This window comes from Ascaphus truei, chromosome 18 (assembly GCF_040206685.1).
Source record: "Ascaphus truei isolate aAscTru1 chromosome 18, aAscTru1.hap1, whole genome shotgun sequence".
NCBI lineage: Eukaryota > Metazoa > Chordata > Amphibia > Anura > Ascaphidae > Ascaphus > Ascaphus truei.
The window spans coordinates 37,503,383-37,518,750 of NC_134500.1; the positions used below are offsets into that span (position 1 = coordinate 37,503,383).

Genomic DNA, 15,368 nt, shown 5'->3' on the forward strand with positions numbered 1-15,368 from the left:
GCAGGAGGCGCGCACGGGGGAAGCTGGGTTTGCACTTCCCCCTCCGTCCCACGTGGGGAGCGGAGGGGCTGGATCGCGCGCTTGTTTTGGGCTTCCCCCTCCGTCCCACGTGGGGAGCGGAGGGGGGAGGGTGTGGGGGCTGGATCGCGCGCGGCGCTTGTTTTGGGCTTCCCCCTCCGTCCCACGTGGGGAGCGGAGGGGGGGGGGCTGGGTTGCGCGCGGGGCTTGGTTTGGGCTCCCCCTCCGTCCCACGTGGGGAGCGGAGGGGGGGGGGGGGCTGGGTTGCGCGCGGGGCTTGTTTTGGGCTTCCCCCTCCGTCCCACGTGGGGAGCGGACGGGGGGGGGGGGGGGCTGGGTTGCGCACGGGGCTTGGTTTGGGCTTCCCCCTCCGTCCCACGTGGGGGGGGGGGAGGGATGCGGGGGATTCTGGGTTGCTGGGGGGAACAGGCAGCGCAAATGGCAGGACACTCTGCTTGCCCTGTGCACGCGCGCCGGGACCACAGGATTTGCCGCCATTTTTTTTAACTTTTTTTTTAACCCAATCAGGGAGGGGGATTATTTATTTATTTAAAAAAAAAAAAAAAAAAAATTGGCAGGAGCAGGGGAATTCATTGAGCTGCAGCACGGGTCGCCAGCTGCCTAAATCCACTCGCAACGGGCGACTGGTTAACATTATTTGTCGAGCACTGTATATATATATATATATATATATATATATATATATATATATATATATATATATATATTATTTATGGGATTCTTAAAACTGGTTGTAAGTCAACTGTTTCTCTAGCTTTGGCTCACATGTTTCTCCACCTGTCAAAGGACCTCCAAGGAGAAGAGATGTCACCTTCTGCTCAACACAGTAACTGTACACAAACTTAAGGAGTGAAATACTTTGAAGTTTTATATTACAAGATTCAAAATCAAGATTCAAACAGTATTTAAAATTATTGTAATTGTATGATACAAAAAACAGGGTGTGGCTGCCAAGGTTCAACCCCACATAGCTTGCCAACAAAAACAACCTTTTGTACAGAATGTATCAGTCTAATTGGCATTCCTAAGCAAATCTATCCAAGCTCGGAGCAAAGCTTTGCCTGCTTTTTATTATTTTGAAACGAGTTGCACATTGAATTTCTTAAAGGCATCTGAATGGAGAAGTCTTTCCCAATCAAGAGATTTATTTATCCTTAGCCCACCTTGTCCTCATCATATGCCAATATAGAGAAGGGGAAGGGATAGAGGGGGCTCTGTCTGTAATCATAATGACAGCAGACAAAAGGGAGCATTTAGTGGGGGCGGGAGGAATCCTCTCCCAAGTCTCAGCTCAGCATGGTTACAAACTAACTTTAAAAAACAATTAAATACTAATACTGTAGGTGTCAGATTTGTGTAAACAACCCATCAATCATTAACATTAGTACACATTGGTGTTAGGATGGATTGCCCAGTTATAAATGCCTCTGCCATTGGTTCACTTTGGTGCTAGGATAAACTGCACCTCTAATCCTCTGGTAGTTTTACATTGCAGAGATGCACAGGGGCTCCTTCTTAATGGCCACAAACTAATGTGACTAGTAATGTGGGCTTAACATGTCCCAGACAGGTAACATCACCTTGTAATTGGGTGAGTGTATTTCACTGACTTTACGTTGCCAATAAGAAAAAAAGTCTCATCTATATGAAGAATTTTTATTTAAAAAAGTTTTGCTAACTCCTCTAGTGATAAAAGGTTATCGTTGACGTTCATTTTCAATTGTCTTAGAATTATTTTATGACAAAGCCCTGATTACTGGAATGGGAATTGCTGGCATATTCTTTTATTTATTACATTATTTGTACCCAAATGTAATGTGTTTGTTGTAGTTGTTCTGTTCAGGGTTAGGACCTCAGCTACAGATGAAGCCGTCTTCACTGTTCCCCCAAGTATCAAAGCTGTCGTACCATAAAATATCACAGAGTTTCCGTAAGATTCAATGGCAATGTTAGTGCTTAACATCACAACACATCCCCCCCCATAACCCACCAAAAGGGAACAATGAAGTCTAGTAAAAGTATAGCAATCCCTTCTACCCAGGGAGTAACCCTGCGGGTGTCGCATTCAGATTAATGGACCTCCTGCAGCACAGTGGCAGCAGAGCCTATCCACAGCGCTGTCTTACTGCATCTGTATGAATCATATTTTAAATCATGTCAAACATGCTAGTTAAATTATAATTATTACCGTATATATATATAACATTATAATGAAGTTGATACACAGCTGAGTGTTTTCACTTCACTGAAATCCCTCAATATATTTTGCTATTTGCTTTGATTTTTGATGTGGGATTGTGAATTGGAGGTAGTACCACAGATAATAGGAGCCCCACTGAATACTTACACGGCACTGGAACTCCGAAGACATTCGCCTCTTCGATGAAATCAGTCATTTGCACAATATCTGCTACTTCTGTAGTAGCTACATTCTCCCCCTTCCACCTGCCAAGCACAAAGGTACATACAGTATTTAGGAAGTGCTTCCTAGTGACCCCAGTTGTACTGTATATACAAAATAAATCGGATTTATTCTTTGATTAGAAAATCGACAAGGAATATGCATCTGCAATGTACAGAGAAGGTAGCATCTTTCTACCTTAAATTAGGCTAAATTCCCTTGCTATCTTGGAACTAAAGTGTTTGTACCATAACGTGGAAAATGTAACTGTAACTTATACCAACGTACAAAACGTATGTTCTTTTTTTAAAGTGATATCATTACTGTATCTGTTCTTACTATGGGATATATTTACCAAGCTTTCCCACTACATTAGATATCTTCTAGCACGGCTTCGTGAATATGGCCCCTTGTCATCCATTAAGTGAATGGGCTATATGGTCTTACAGTCTTATGAATCAAACTATAAGGTGTCTTATGGAGTTGCGTATGTACAGTTGTGTGAAAAAGAAAGCACACCCTCTTTGAATTCTATGGTTTTACATATCAGGACATAATAACAATCATCTGTTCCTTAGCAGGTCTTAAAATTAGGTCTGGAGTACATCCTCCTATATATCCTATATAATTTTGTGTATAGAGCTCCAGCCATAGGCCGAATCCATAGAAGGACAGGCCGTGCAGAGGCGTGCGGACGCTCCGCGCTGAGCCCCTGCATCCTCAATGAGGATGCCATGAGAGGGGGCTCACGCGAGCGTCCGCAGGCGTGCTGACGAGATGGAAGTTTCAGCTGAGCGCCAAGCTGTTTTTCAGCACGCTGTCAGCTGAAAACCTCCAATCACAGCACGGGCGATTGGCCCAGCGACGTCACTGCCCCGCCTCCAACCACCTCCCCCCGGCTCCGATCGCGCCCGCTGGCTCGCCTGTATGGGCATGAAATCGCCCAGATTTCAGCAGGCGAGCCTCAGTGTCAGCGCGGTTCGGATCGCCTCACCCCTCTATGGCCCGGGCCATATACGCAGGGCTTTACAACATTACGATAGGAGTGAAATAATGAACATTACAAACAATGGGAATATGTGCATATCTTAGTACATATGGCCCTATTCTGTATGTATTTGTTGAATCTTGTATATGTATTTGTTGTACATATATTGATGTCTAACCGGAATGTGTCTCCCACACGATCCTGGAAGTAAACGAAAGCTTCTTTGTCAACCATTAGTAAGTCTCCGCTGTTGAAATACAGGTCTCCTTTCCTGAACACATCTTGAAGTTTTTTCTTCTCCGTCTGGGCCTTGTCTCCAGCGTAGCCATTAAAAGGGGCGTGCCTGGAAATTTGTGCAATTAGCAGGCCCGTCTCTCCTGCGACAGAAAGATAGCAAATATTTAGCCAGTGTGTAAGTGCTCAGTAAAACACTACATGTACAAATACACCTTTTTCAGAGTTGTGTATATGGATGCAAAAACTCTTCTTATACCAAACCACCAGAACAGAGGGAAAGCAAGGACTCATATAGGGACCTCACAAAGGAGCAAGGACTCTATAATTAGAGGAAGAATGGTCACATTGGATCTGTCCCAACCAGCTGCATGAAAAGACAGGCTTATGTGGTTTCCACAGGAAGAAAGAATATTTAAGTCTGTTGAAAACTCATTTTCATAATCTTTTCTCAGAGTTGTGTTTGGACTAAACACGTGATATCTCATGTTGCTGAACCAATGACCTCTCTAGGGATAATCTATGGCATATGTAATGTATAGGATTTTCTGTCTAGGTTTATCCTTTGTGACAAACGGCTTACTCCGGGGCTCCGTCGTTTGTCCGGGACTGTTTAGAACACGGTCTTTTAGGGTAGGTTAAATGATGAGGCGTCACGTACTGTTCCTTTAAACAGGCTATGCCTGGTTTATTCAGTCCCAGGCACTGAGACTGCCACAGTGCATACAACAGAAAACAGATCAAAACAAAAGCTGCTCACCTGAGCGATAACTTAACTTAGATATCCCTGACTCAGGGTTGGAAGTGGCTTTTCCACTCCCAACAACAAAACAAGGTACTTTTGCAGTCTTACACAAATGAACAGAAAGATTGAACCTGTTTGGGGAAGAGGCTTCTCCCCTCTGTAGTTCAGCAGCCTTCCAGCCTCCTGGCTCTTGTGGAGAGACCAGAGCAAACAGGAAATCAGTCTTTCATACCTGATTCCTAATTAGCATGACAGGTGACAGAAATCAGGCAGCAGACAAACTCTGGTCTGGATCTCTCATCCCTCAGTTCCAGCGCTTGCCAAACTGTGGGATGGAGTGTATGTATTATAAGGCTGCACTCCCAGGCCAAACAGGATAGAAACTGTCTAGTATCCTGGGAGCCCTATATACGGAATTTATTACCATCCCCTGGTTTCTGTCACATATCCTCCCCCCCAGCTCAGACCTCGAGGGATGAGCGACCATGGATATTAGGGAGTGCATCCTTGACAACCCGTCAGCATTGCCATGTTTGTGCCCTGACCTGTGTTCCACAGAAAATTTAAAGGGTTGTAGGCTTAGGAACCACCTGGTCACTCTAGCATTCTTTTCCCTGTTTTGACACATCCAGGTAAGGGGTGCATGATCTGTGACCAACCGGAATTTTCTCCCCAACAGATAGTATTTGAGCGTCTCTACAGCCCACTTTATTGCGAGACACTCTTTCTCTACTATGGAGTAATTTTTCTCCTGGGGATTTAGTTTCCTACTTAAATAAAGGATGGGGTGCTCCTCACCTTGAGACTCCTGGGAGAGTACCGCCCCCAGCCCTACCTCAGATGCGTCGGTTTGGACTACGAACTCTTTGGAGAAGTCAGGTGTGACCAACACTGGTTGGGCACAGAGAGCTTCTTTCAGGCTTCTAAAGGCCTGTTCGGTTTCCGGGGACCACTTTACCATTAGCGGTCCTCTTGCTTTTGTGAGGTCAGTTAGTGGGGTTGCCTTAGTTGCAAAATTGGGAATAAACCTTCTATAGTACCCAATTAACCCCAAAAAGGTCCTTACTTGTTTTTTTGTAACTGGCCTTGGCCAATTTTGTATCGCCTCCACTTTGAGTGTTTGGGGTTTGAGTAAACCTCTGCCAATAGAATATCCCAGATACTTGGCCTCCTCCAGACCAATAGTGCATTTAGCGGGGTTAGCAGTTAGTCCAGCAGACCGGACTGCGTCAAGCACAGCTTGGACCTTTGGAAGGTGGGATTGCCAATCTTCACTATGGATTACCACATCATCCAGGTAGGCGGCAGCATACCGAGCATGTGGTTTTAAAATTTTATCCATCATTCTTTGGAATGTGGCGGGAGCTCCATGTAAGCCAAAAGGCAACACCTTATACTGAAAGAGGCCGTCTGGGGTTGAGAAGGCTGTCTTTTCTTTTGCCCTTTCTGTGAGGGGAACCTGCCAGTACCCTTTTGTTAGGTCTAGGGTTGTGAGATATCGGGCTTTGCCCAGTCTCTCTACAAGTTCATCTACCCTGGGCATAGGATAAGTATCAAATTTTGACACCGCGTTTAGTTTCCGGTAGTCATTACAAAACCTTGTTGTACCATCTGGCTTTGGGACTAAGACTATAGGGCTGTTCCACCCACTTTGGGATTCCTCAATTACACCTAGTTTTAGCATTTTTTTAACCTCTAAACTTATAGCCTTTCTTTTGGCCTCTGGGATTCGGTACGGTTTAAGGTTAACTCGGACCCCCGGTTCAGAGACTAGGTCATGTTCAATTACGCTAGTTCTACCTGGCCGTATAGAGAAGATTTCTTTGTTTCTTCTCACTAAATTCTGAACCTCTCGTTTCTGATGAACAGACAGGGTTTCAGCTATGCTAACCTCTGGGTCAGTTTCTTGATTCTCTGACGGACCTGGGGGTACTAGGGTTAACAAGACTTCTCTATCTTTCCAGGGCTTGAGTAGGTTTATATGGTAAATTTGCTCAGGTTTCCTCCTACCTGGCTGTCTTACCTTATAATTTACTTCTCCCACTCTTTCCAAGACCTCATATGGCCCATGCCATTTAGCAAGGAATTTACTCTCCACGGTGGGAACCAGAACTAGTACCCTATCACCTGGAGAAAAAATTCTGACCCTAGCACCCTTATTATATGTATTCCTCTGTGCTTCTTGAGCTTTCTCCATGTGTTCCCTCACTATGGGTAGGACTGCAGCAATGCGGTCCTGCATCTGGGCAACATGCTCTATTACACTTCTGTAAGGGGTAACCTCGTGTTCCCAAGTCTCTTTGGCTATATCCAGTAAGCCCCTTGGGTGTCGGCCATACAATAGTTCAAACGGGGAGAAGCCTGTGGATGATTGGGGAACTTCCCTAATGGCAAATAACAGGTACGGTAACAAACAATCCCAGTTTTTCCCATCTTTATCAACCGCCCGCCGTAACATGCTCTTTAAGGTTTTATTGAACCTTTCCACTAAACCATCTGTTTGTGGATGATAGACTGAGGTTCTGAGATGCTTGATTTTTAGGAGTTTACATAGCTCTTTCGTTACTTGGGACATAAATGGTGTTCCCTGGTCAGATAGAATCTCTTTAGGAATCCCGACCCGGGAAAACAGAACTACTAACTCTTTTGCTATGTTTTTAGCTGAGGTGCTACGTAGGGGAACTGCCTCCGGATATCGGGTGGCATAATCTAATATTACCAATATATGCTGATGTCCCCTAGCAGACTTTATTAGGGGTCCTACTAGATCCATAGCAATCCGGTCAAATGGTACCTCTATTATGGGAAGGGGTACCAATGGGCTGCGGTACGCCTTGAACGGGGCGGTGATCTGACATTCTGGGCATGAGGAACAATAATTCGTAATTTCTGCCAGAACCCCAGGCCAATAGAAGCTTCGGAGAACCTTTTCTTTTGTCTTTTCCACCCCTAGGTGTCCCCCCAATGGATGACTATGTGCGAGGTGTAATACTACGTTACGGAATGTCTGTGGTACCAACAATTGTTTAGTTGTAACTGATTTCCTTTTATCAACCCGATATACTAGGTCGTTCTCTACCTCGAAGTAGGGGTAAGCAAGTGACCTATCTGGTTGGCCAGGAGTACTATTCTGGTCCCGTATATTTCCCCTTGCTACCGCTAATGTGGGGTCCTCCCACTGGGCCTTCTTAAAACTCCCAGGACTGACCTCTAGGTCAGCGAGGGTCTTATCCGGTTCTGGGGTGGTAAGTGTCTGCTCAACATCTTGATTTGGGGTATTCCCTACCAAAGTAGTGATGGGGAAGGGAATTTTACAGCACTCCTCCTTTTCCCCCTTCTTATTTGGGCCCTCGTCAACCTCCATTTCTGAAAAAGGGAAAGGATTTGTTTCTTCTAATACTTCGTTATGGTCCGCTATTGAACTCTGGGCGCTATTCTGAGCGGGGGACCACATTTTTAGAAAATGGGGAAAGTCGGTCCCTATTAACACATCATGTGCCAGTTTGGGTACAATACCCACCTTGAAATCTAAAGAACCAAACTCTGTTTCAAAAAAAACATCAACAGTGGAATATTCATGATTATCCCCATGTATACAACAAATTGCCACTCTTTGTGAACTGTTTCCCTGTTTCTTCTTAATGGGCAAGAGGTATTCGGACACTAGTGTGACCATGCTCCCAGAGTCAAGAAGTGCCCGAACCCTCTTACCATTAACCTTTACAAATGCCCACAGATGGTTATTCAAGGGGTCCTCTGGGCTAGGGCCCATACATTGGGACAACAGCGAATAAGGTTCCACGCTGTTGCATTGCATGGGCTCATCATTTAGTGGGCAGATTTTTGCTGTGTGGCCCCTCTCATAACAATTTACACATTTAGGTACATAGTCTGTGTCCCACTTAGAGCCTTTTCCCGGCTCCCCATGTTGGCTATTGCCCTTAGTGTGCGAACCACTGTTGCTTGTGCTGCGTGAAGGGGGTCGCCGCTCTTCAGCGCCCCTTAACCCCGGTACCCTTTTACCGTCTCTGGAAGAGTCCTGGAACCTCGGGTAGTGGGGTTGCTCCACGACTGTGGGTTGCGGGTGCTCTTCTGCTGCATTGTACCTTTCTACGAGGGCCACAAGCTCATCCGCATTGTGGGGGGTCACTCCGACTGACCCAACGGCGTAAGGCAGAGGGAAGTTTCCTCAAGAACTGGTCCATGACCAACCGTTCCACGATGTGGCTGGCTGAGTTGATCTCGGGTTGTAGCCACTTCCGGGCGAGGTGGATGAGGTCATACATCTGGCTTCGGGTCGCTTTATCCATCGTGAAGGACCATGCGTGAAACCTTTGGGCGCGAACAGCCGTGGTTACGCCGAGGCGGGCGAGGATCTCGAACTTCAATTTTGCATAGACGTTAGCTTCGGCTGGCTCTAGATCAAAGTAAGCCTTCTGGGGTTCGCCGCTTAGGAAGGGTGCGATTAGACCAGCCCACTCAGCTTCTGGCCATCCCTCTCTCTGTGCCGTGCGTTCAAACGTGAGAAGATAGGCTTCCACATCATCCGAGGGTCCCATCTTCTGAAGGTAGTGGCTTGCCCTGGTCATTTTCGGAACTGGGGCTGCCGCTGCCAGTGGAAGGTTACTGATAGTCCCCCTCAGGATCTCGAGTTCCTGCTGTAAGCCCTGAGCGAACCGCTGTTGCTCCTCTCTCAGCAAGCGGTTTGTCTCTTGCTGGTTTGCATTCGCGTTTTGCAGGGCTTCATTCGTCTGTTGCTGGTTTGCATTCGCCTGTTGCTGGTTGGCATTAATCTCTTGCTGGGCTATTAGCAGCTGTTGCTGGGCTGCATTCGTCTGCTGCTGGTTTGCATTAGTTTCTTGCTGGGCTATTAACAGCTGTTGCTGGGTTTCATTCGTGTCTTTCTGGGCAGCGACATTGCGTACCAGCGCACCCACCACGTCTTCCATCTTGTTTGCAGAGGATGAAAAAACTTTTTTTTTTTTTTTTTTTTTTCAAAGTTCTTCAACCCGCAGACCCCCTAGTGCTCTGCCCGCATTCTCCACCATATGTGACAAACGGCTTACTCCGGGGCTCCGTCGTTTGTCCGGGACTGTTTAGAACACGGTCTTTTAGGGTAGGTTAAATGATGAGGCGTCACGTACTGTTCCTTTAAACAGGCTATGCCTGGTTTATTCAGTCCCAGGCACTGAGACTGCCACAGTGCATACAACAGAAAACAGATCAAAACAAAAGCTGCTCACCTGAGCGATAACTTAACTTAGATATCCCTGACTCAGGGTTGGAAGTGGCTTTTCCACTCCCAACAACAAAACAAGGTACTTTTGCAGTCTTACACAAATGAACAGAAAGATTGAACCTGTTTGGGGAAGAGGCTTCTCCCCTCTGTAGTTCAGCAGCCTTCCAGCCTCCTGGCTCTTGTGGAGAGACCAGAGCAAACAGGAAATCAGTCTTTCATACCTGATTCCTAATTAGCATGACAGGTGACAGAAATCAGGCAGCAGACAAACTCTGGTCTGGATCTCTCATCCCTCAGTTCCAGCGCTTGCCAAACTGTGGGATGGAGTGTATGTATTATAAGGCTGCACTCCCAGGCCAAACAGGATAGAAACTGTCTAGTATCCTGGGAGCCCTATATACGGAATTTATTACCATCCCCTGGTTTCTGTCACACCTTTTTATTTTGAGAAGCTTTTATTGTAACTGTGTGTACTTGAAATCCTTTTTTCTGTAACTTCAGCAATGTGTATATGTATGTATGTGTGTGTGTATATATATATATATATATATATATATATATATATATATGTATATGTAGAGGTATCAGTACCGTGTTAGCGAGCTTCAATAATCAAAAAATAAATAGATGATACCATTCTGTGGCTAACGAAATGCTTTTATTTGTGCGAGCTTTCGAGATATTACCAGGTAACATCGACGGAAGAAGAGATCAGTGTATCTCGAAAGCTCGCACAAATAAAAGCATTTCGTTAGCCACAGAACGGTATCATCTATTTATTTTTTGATTATATATATATATATATATATGAGCAGAAAATAGCCGTGTTAGTCCAGTTGCGATAGTGCAGAATACATGCGTTCTTCAGTATAAGGTGTTACCTTTTTTTTATTGGACTAACAATTTATGTCATAGGACAAGCTTTCGAGAGTTCTCCTCTCTTCTTCAGGTCAGGCAATACTGATATACACAGGAATCTATGGCTAAAACAGTGTAGAGAGAAAAACAAAACAAAAAAAACAGATATGTACTGTAGATAACGTAGGGTGTTAAGTGTTTCAAGCCAGTGGAGGGTGACAAGGAAAGGTGTGGAGGGTGAGGGATGCTGTGGGGGAACCGGGGAGAGAACGTGTGGATAACAATAGAGGCAAGCAGGATAATTACAAACAATTTTGATAGGGTGTGAGAAAACCCATGTCCGCATTAAGTCCTTTGGTTTTGGTGTCAAAGAGTCTTATCATTCTGAGTTAAAATGTTTTCCGTTCTTGGGTGCGTTTAAACATTCCATTGAGGAATGAAAATGAAAACTACAAGGCAGAATGAATATGCACAGACACACCATACTCAATCAATTTAAAAATCAAAATCTTCAATGGAATTTTTAAACGCACCCAAGAACGGAAAACATTTGAACTCAGAATGATAAGACTCTTTGACACCAAAACCAAAGGACTTAATGCGGACATGGGTTTTCTCACACCCTACCTTATCTACAGTACATATCTGATTTTTTTTTTCTCTCCACTGTTTTAGCCATAGATTCCTGTGTACAGTATATCAGTGTTGCCTGACCTGACGAAGAGAGGAGAACTCTCGAATCACCTAATACTGAAGAACTCATTTATTCTGCACTATATATATATATATATATATATATTAGTGCAGAATACATTTTTATATATATATATATATATATATATAGTGACAAGCGGCTTACTCCGGGGCTCCGCCGTCTGTCCGGGACTGTTAGAACACGGTCTTTTAGGGTAGGTTAAATGACGAGGTGTCACGTGCTGTTCCTTTAAACAGGCTATGCCTGGTTTATTCAGTCCCAGGCACTGAGATTGCCACAGTGCATACAACAGAAACACAAGCAAAACAAAAACCTGCTCACCTGAGCAATAACTTAACTTAGGTTTTCCCTGACTCAGGGTTGAAGTGGCTTTTCCACTTCCAACAACAAAATAAGGAACTTTGCAGTTTTAGACAAGAAGGAGCAGAATGATTTAACCTGTTTGGGGAGAGGCTTTTCCCCTCTCTGGTTCCAGCAGCCTTCCTTGCTCCAGGCTCTTGGGGAGAGGGAAGAGGGACCAGGAAATCAGTCTTAAATACCTGATTTCTAATTAGCATGACAGGTGACAGAAATCAGGCAGCAGACAAACTCTGGTCTGGATGCCTCATGCCTCATCCCTCAGTTCCAGCACTTGCCAAACTGTGGGATGGAGTGCATGTATTATGAGGCTGCGCTTCCAGCCTAAACAGGATAGAAACTGTTCAGTATCCTGGGAGCCCTATATATGGAATTTATTACCATCCCCTGGTTTCTGTCACATATCCTCCCCCCCCAGCTCAGACCTCGAGGGATGAGCAACCATGGATATTAGGGAGTGCATCCTTGACAATCTGTCAGCATTGCCATGTTTGTGCCCTGACCTGTGTTCCACAGAAAATTTAAAGGGTTGTAGGCTTAGGAACCACCTGTTAACTCTAGTATTCTTCTCTCTGTTTTGACACATCCAGGTGAGAGGTGCATGATCTGTGACCAACCGGAATTTTCTCCCCAACAGATAGTATTTGAACATCTCTACAGCCACTTTATTGCGAGACACTCTTTCTCGACTATGGAGTAATTTTTCTCCTGGGGATTTAGTTTCCTACTTAAATAAAGGATGGGGTGCTCCTCACCTTGAGACTCCTGGGAGAGTACAGCCCCCAGCCCTACCTCAGATGCGTCGGTTTGGACTAAAAACTCTTTAGAGAAGACAGGTGTGACCAACACTGGTTGGGCACAGAGAGCTTCTTTCAGGCTTCTAAAGTCCTGTTCGGTTTTGGGGGACCACTTTACCATTAGCGGCCCTCTTGCTTTTGTGAGGTCGGTTAGTGGGGTTGCCTTAGTTGCAAAATTGGGAATAAATCTTCTATTGTAACCAATTAATTCCAAAAAGGTCCTTACTTGTTGTTTTGTAACTGGCCTTGGCCAATTTTGTATCGCCTCTACTATGAGTGTTTGGGGTTTGAGTAAACCTCTGCCAATAGAATACCCCAGATACTTGGCCTCCTCCAGACCAATAGTGCATTTAGCGGGGTTAGCAGTTAGTCCAGCAGACCGAACTGCGTCAAGCACAGCTTGGACCTTTTGGAAGGTGGGATTGCCAATCTTCACTATGGATTACCACATCATCCAGGTAGGCGGCAGCATACCGAGCATGTGGTTTTAAAATTTTATCCATCATTCTTTGGAATGTGGTGGGAGCTCCATGTAAGCCAAAAGGCAGCACCCTATACTGAAAGAGGCCGTCTGGGGTTGAGAAGGCTGTCTTTTCTTTTGCCCTTTCTGTGAGGGGAACCTGCCAGTACCCTTTTGTTAGATCTAGGGTTGTGAGATATCGGGCTTTGCCCAGTCTCTCTACCAGTTCATCAACCCTGGGCATAGGATAAGTATCAAATTTTGACACAGCGTTTAGTTTACGGTAGTCATTGCAAAACCTTGTTGTACCATCTGGCTTTGGGACTAAAACTATAGGGCTGTTCCACCCACTTTGGGATTCCTCAATTACGCCTAGTTTTAGCATTTTTTTAACCTTTCAATTTATAGCCTCACTTTTGGCCCTGGGATTCAGTACGGTTTAAGGTTAACTCGGACCCCCGGTTCAGAGACTAGGTCATGTTCAATTACGCTAGTTCTACCTGGCGGTGTAGAGAAGACTTCTTTGTTTCTTCTCACTAAATTCTGGACCTCTCGTTTCTGATGAACAGACAGGATTTCAGCTATGCTAACCTCTGGGTCAGTTTCTCGATTCTCTGACGGACCTGGGGGTACTAGGGCTAACAAGACCTCTCTATCTTTCCAGAGTTTAAGTAGGTTTATATGGTAAATTTGCTCAGGTTTCCTCCTACCTGGCTGTCTCATCTTGTAATTTACTTGTCCCACTCTTTCCAAGACCTCATATGGCCCATGCCACTTAGCAAGGAATTTACTCTCTACGGTGGGAACCAGAACTAGTACCCTATCAGCTGGAAAAAAAATTCTGACCCTAGCACCCTTATTATACGTATTCCTCTGTGCCTCTTGAGCTTTTTCCATGTGTTCCCTCACTATAGGTTGGACTGCAGCTATGCGGTCCTGCATCTGGGCAACATGCTCTATTACACTTCTGTAAGGGGTAACCTCGTGTTCCCAAGTCTCTTTGGCTATATCCAGTAAGCCATACTCGGCCATACAATAGTTCAAACGGGGAGAAGCCTGTGGATGATTGGGGAACTTCCCTAATGGCAAATAACAGGTATGGTAACAAACAATCCCAGTTTTTCCCATCCTTATCGACCGCCCGGCGTAAGATGCTCTTTAAGGTTTTATTGAACCTTTCCACTAAACCATCTGTTTGTGGATGATAGACTGAAGTTCTGAGATGCTTGATTTTTAGGAGTTTACATAGCTCTTTTGTTACTTGGGACATAAATGGTGTTCCCTGGTCAGTTAAGATCTCTTTAGGAATTCCGACCTGGGTAAACAGAACTATTAACTCTTTTGCTATGTTTTTAGCAGAGGTTCTACGTAGGGGAACTGCCTCCGGATATCGGGTGGCATAATCTAATATTACCAATATATGCTGATGTCCCCTAGCAGACTTTATTAGGGGTCCTATTAGATCCATAGCAATCCGGTCAAATGTTACATCTATTATGGGAAGGGGTACCAATGGGCTACGATACGCTTTGAACGGGGCGGTGATCTGACATTCTGGGCATGAGGAGCAATAATTTGTAATTTCTGCCAGAACCTCAGGCCAATAGAAACTTTGGAGAATCTTTTCTTTTGTCTTTTCCACCCCTAGGTGTCCCCCCAATGGGTGACTATGTGCGATGTGTACACTGGCGACACACTTTATCGCAGTGCGGCCAGATCCGCAAGCCGGGAGATTTCCCGGCTTGCTAGTGGCCGCCCCTCGGCGTGCTGCGCGTCATAGACGCGCGGTCACGCGTCTTCGGGAGCCTGCGCCCCCTGCACGCGCGTCCAGGGCTCCCCGAGGGAGCCCTGGTGTCCCGCGATCTGCGGGACGGCGGCAGGGGGTTCCGGGGGACACGGCGGACCCGGCAGCGGGAGGGAGAGCGCCCCGATCGGAGGGCGCTCTTCCACTGCTTCGGCGCGCGCCCGTCACACTCGGGCGCGCGCCAGGCTACTGCTGCGGCACAGAACGGGCAAATGCTCGAATAAACTGTGCCGCAGCAGTAATACTACATTACGGAATGTCCGTGGTACCAACAATTGTTTAGTTATAATTGATTTCCTTTTATCAACCCGAAATACTAGGTCATTCTCTACCTTGAAGAAGGGGTAGGCAAGTGAACTATCTGGTTGGCCAGGGGTACTATTCTGGTCCCGTATCTTCCCCCTTGCTTCCACTAATGTGGGGTCTTCCCACTGGGCCTTCTTAAAACTCCCAGGACTGACCTCTAGGTCAGCGAAGGTCTTATCCTGTTCTGGGGTGGTAAGTGCCTGTTCAACATCTTGATTTGGGGTATTCCCTACCAAGGTATCCATGGGAAAGGGAAATTTACCGGCACTCATCCTCTTTCCCCTTCTTATTTGGGCCCTCGTCAACCTCTATTTCTGAAAAAGGGAAAGGATTTGTTTCTTCTGTTACTTCGTTATGGTCCGCTATTGAACTCTGGGCGCTATTCTGAGAGGAGGAACACATTTTTAGAAAATGGGGAAAGTCGG

The 15,368-nt window shown here is 45.7% G+C and overlaps 1 protein-coding gene across 4 annotated transcripts in view; it reads right to left on the reverse strand.

Moving 5' to 3' along the window:
- LOC142469167 (long-chain fatty acid transport protein 2-like) overlaps nucleotides 1–15,368 on the reverse strand; it is a 147,679-nt gene that overhangs the window by 25,817 nt on the left and 106,494 nt on the right. For all 4 annotated transcript variants that reach the window (XM_075576127.1, XM_075576126.1, XM_075576124.1 and 1 more), the window contains 2 exons: nucleotides 3,607–3,805; nucleotides 2,387–2,484 (listed from right to left, as the gene is read on the reverse strand). In XM_075576127.1, the coding sequence (XP_075432242.1) occupies nucleotides 2,387–2,484; nucleotides 3,607–3,805 (297 nt within the window). The remainder of the gene's footprint in view (nucleotides 1–2,386; nucleotides 2,485–3,606; nucleotides 3,806–15,368) is intronic.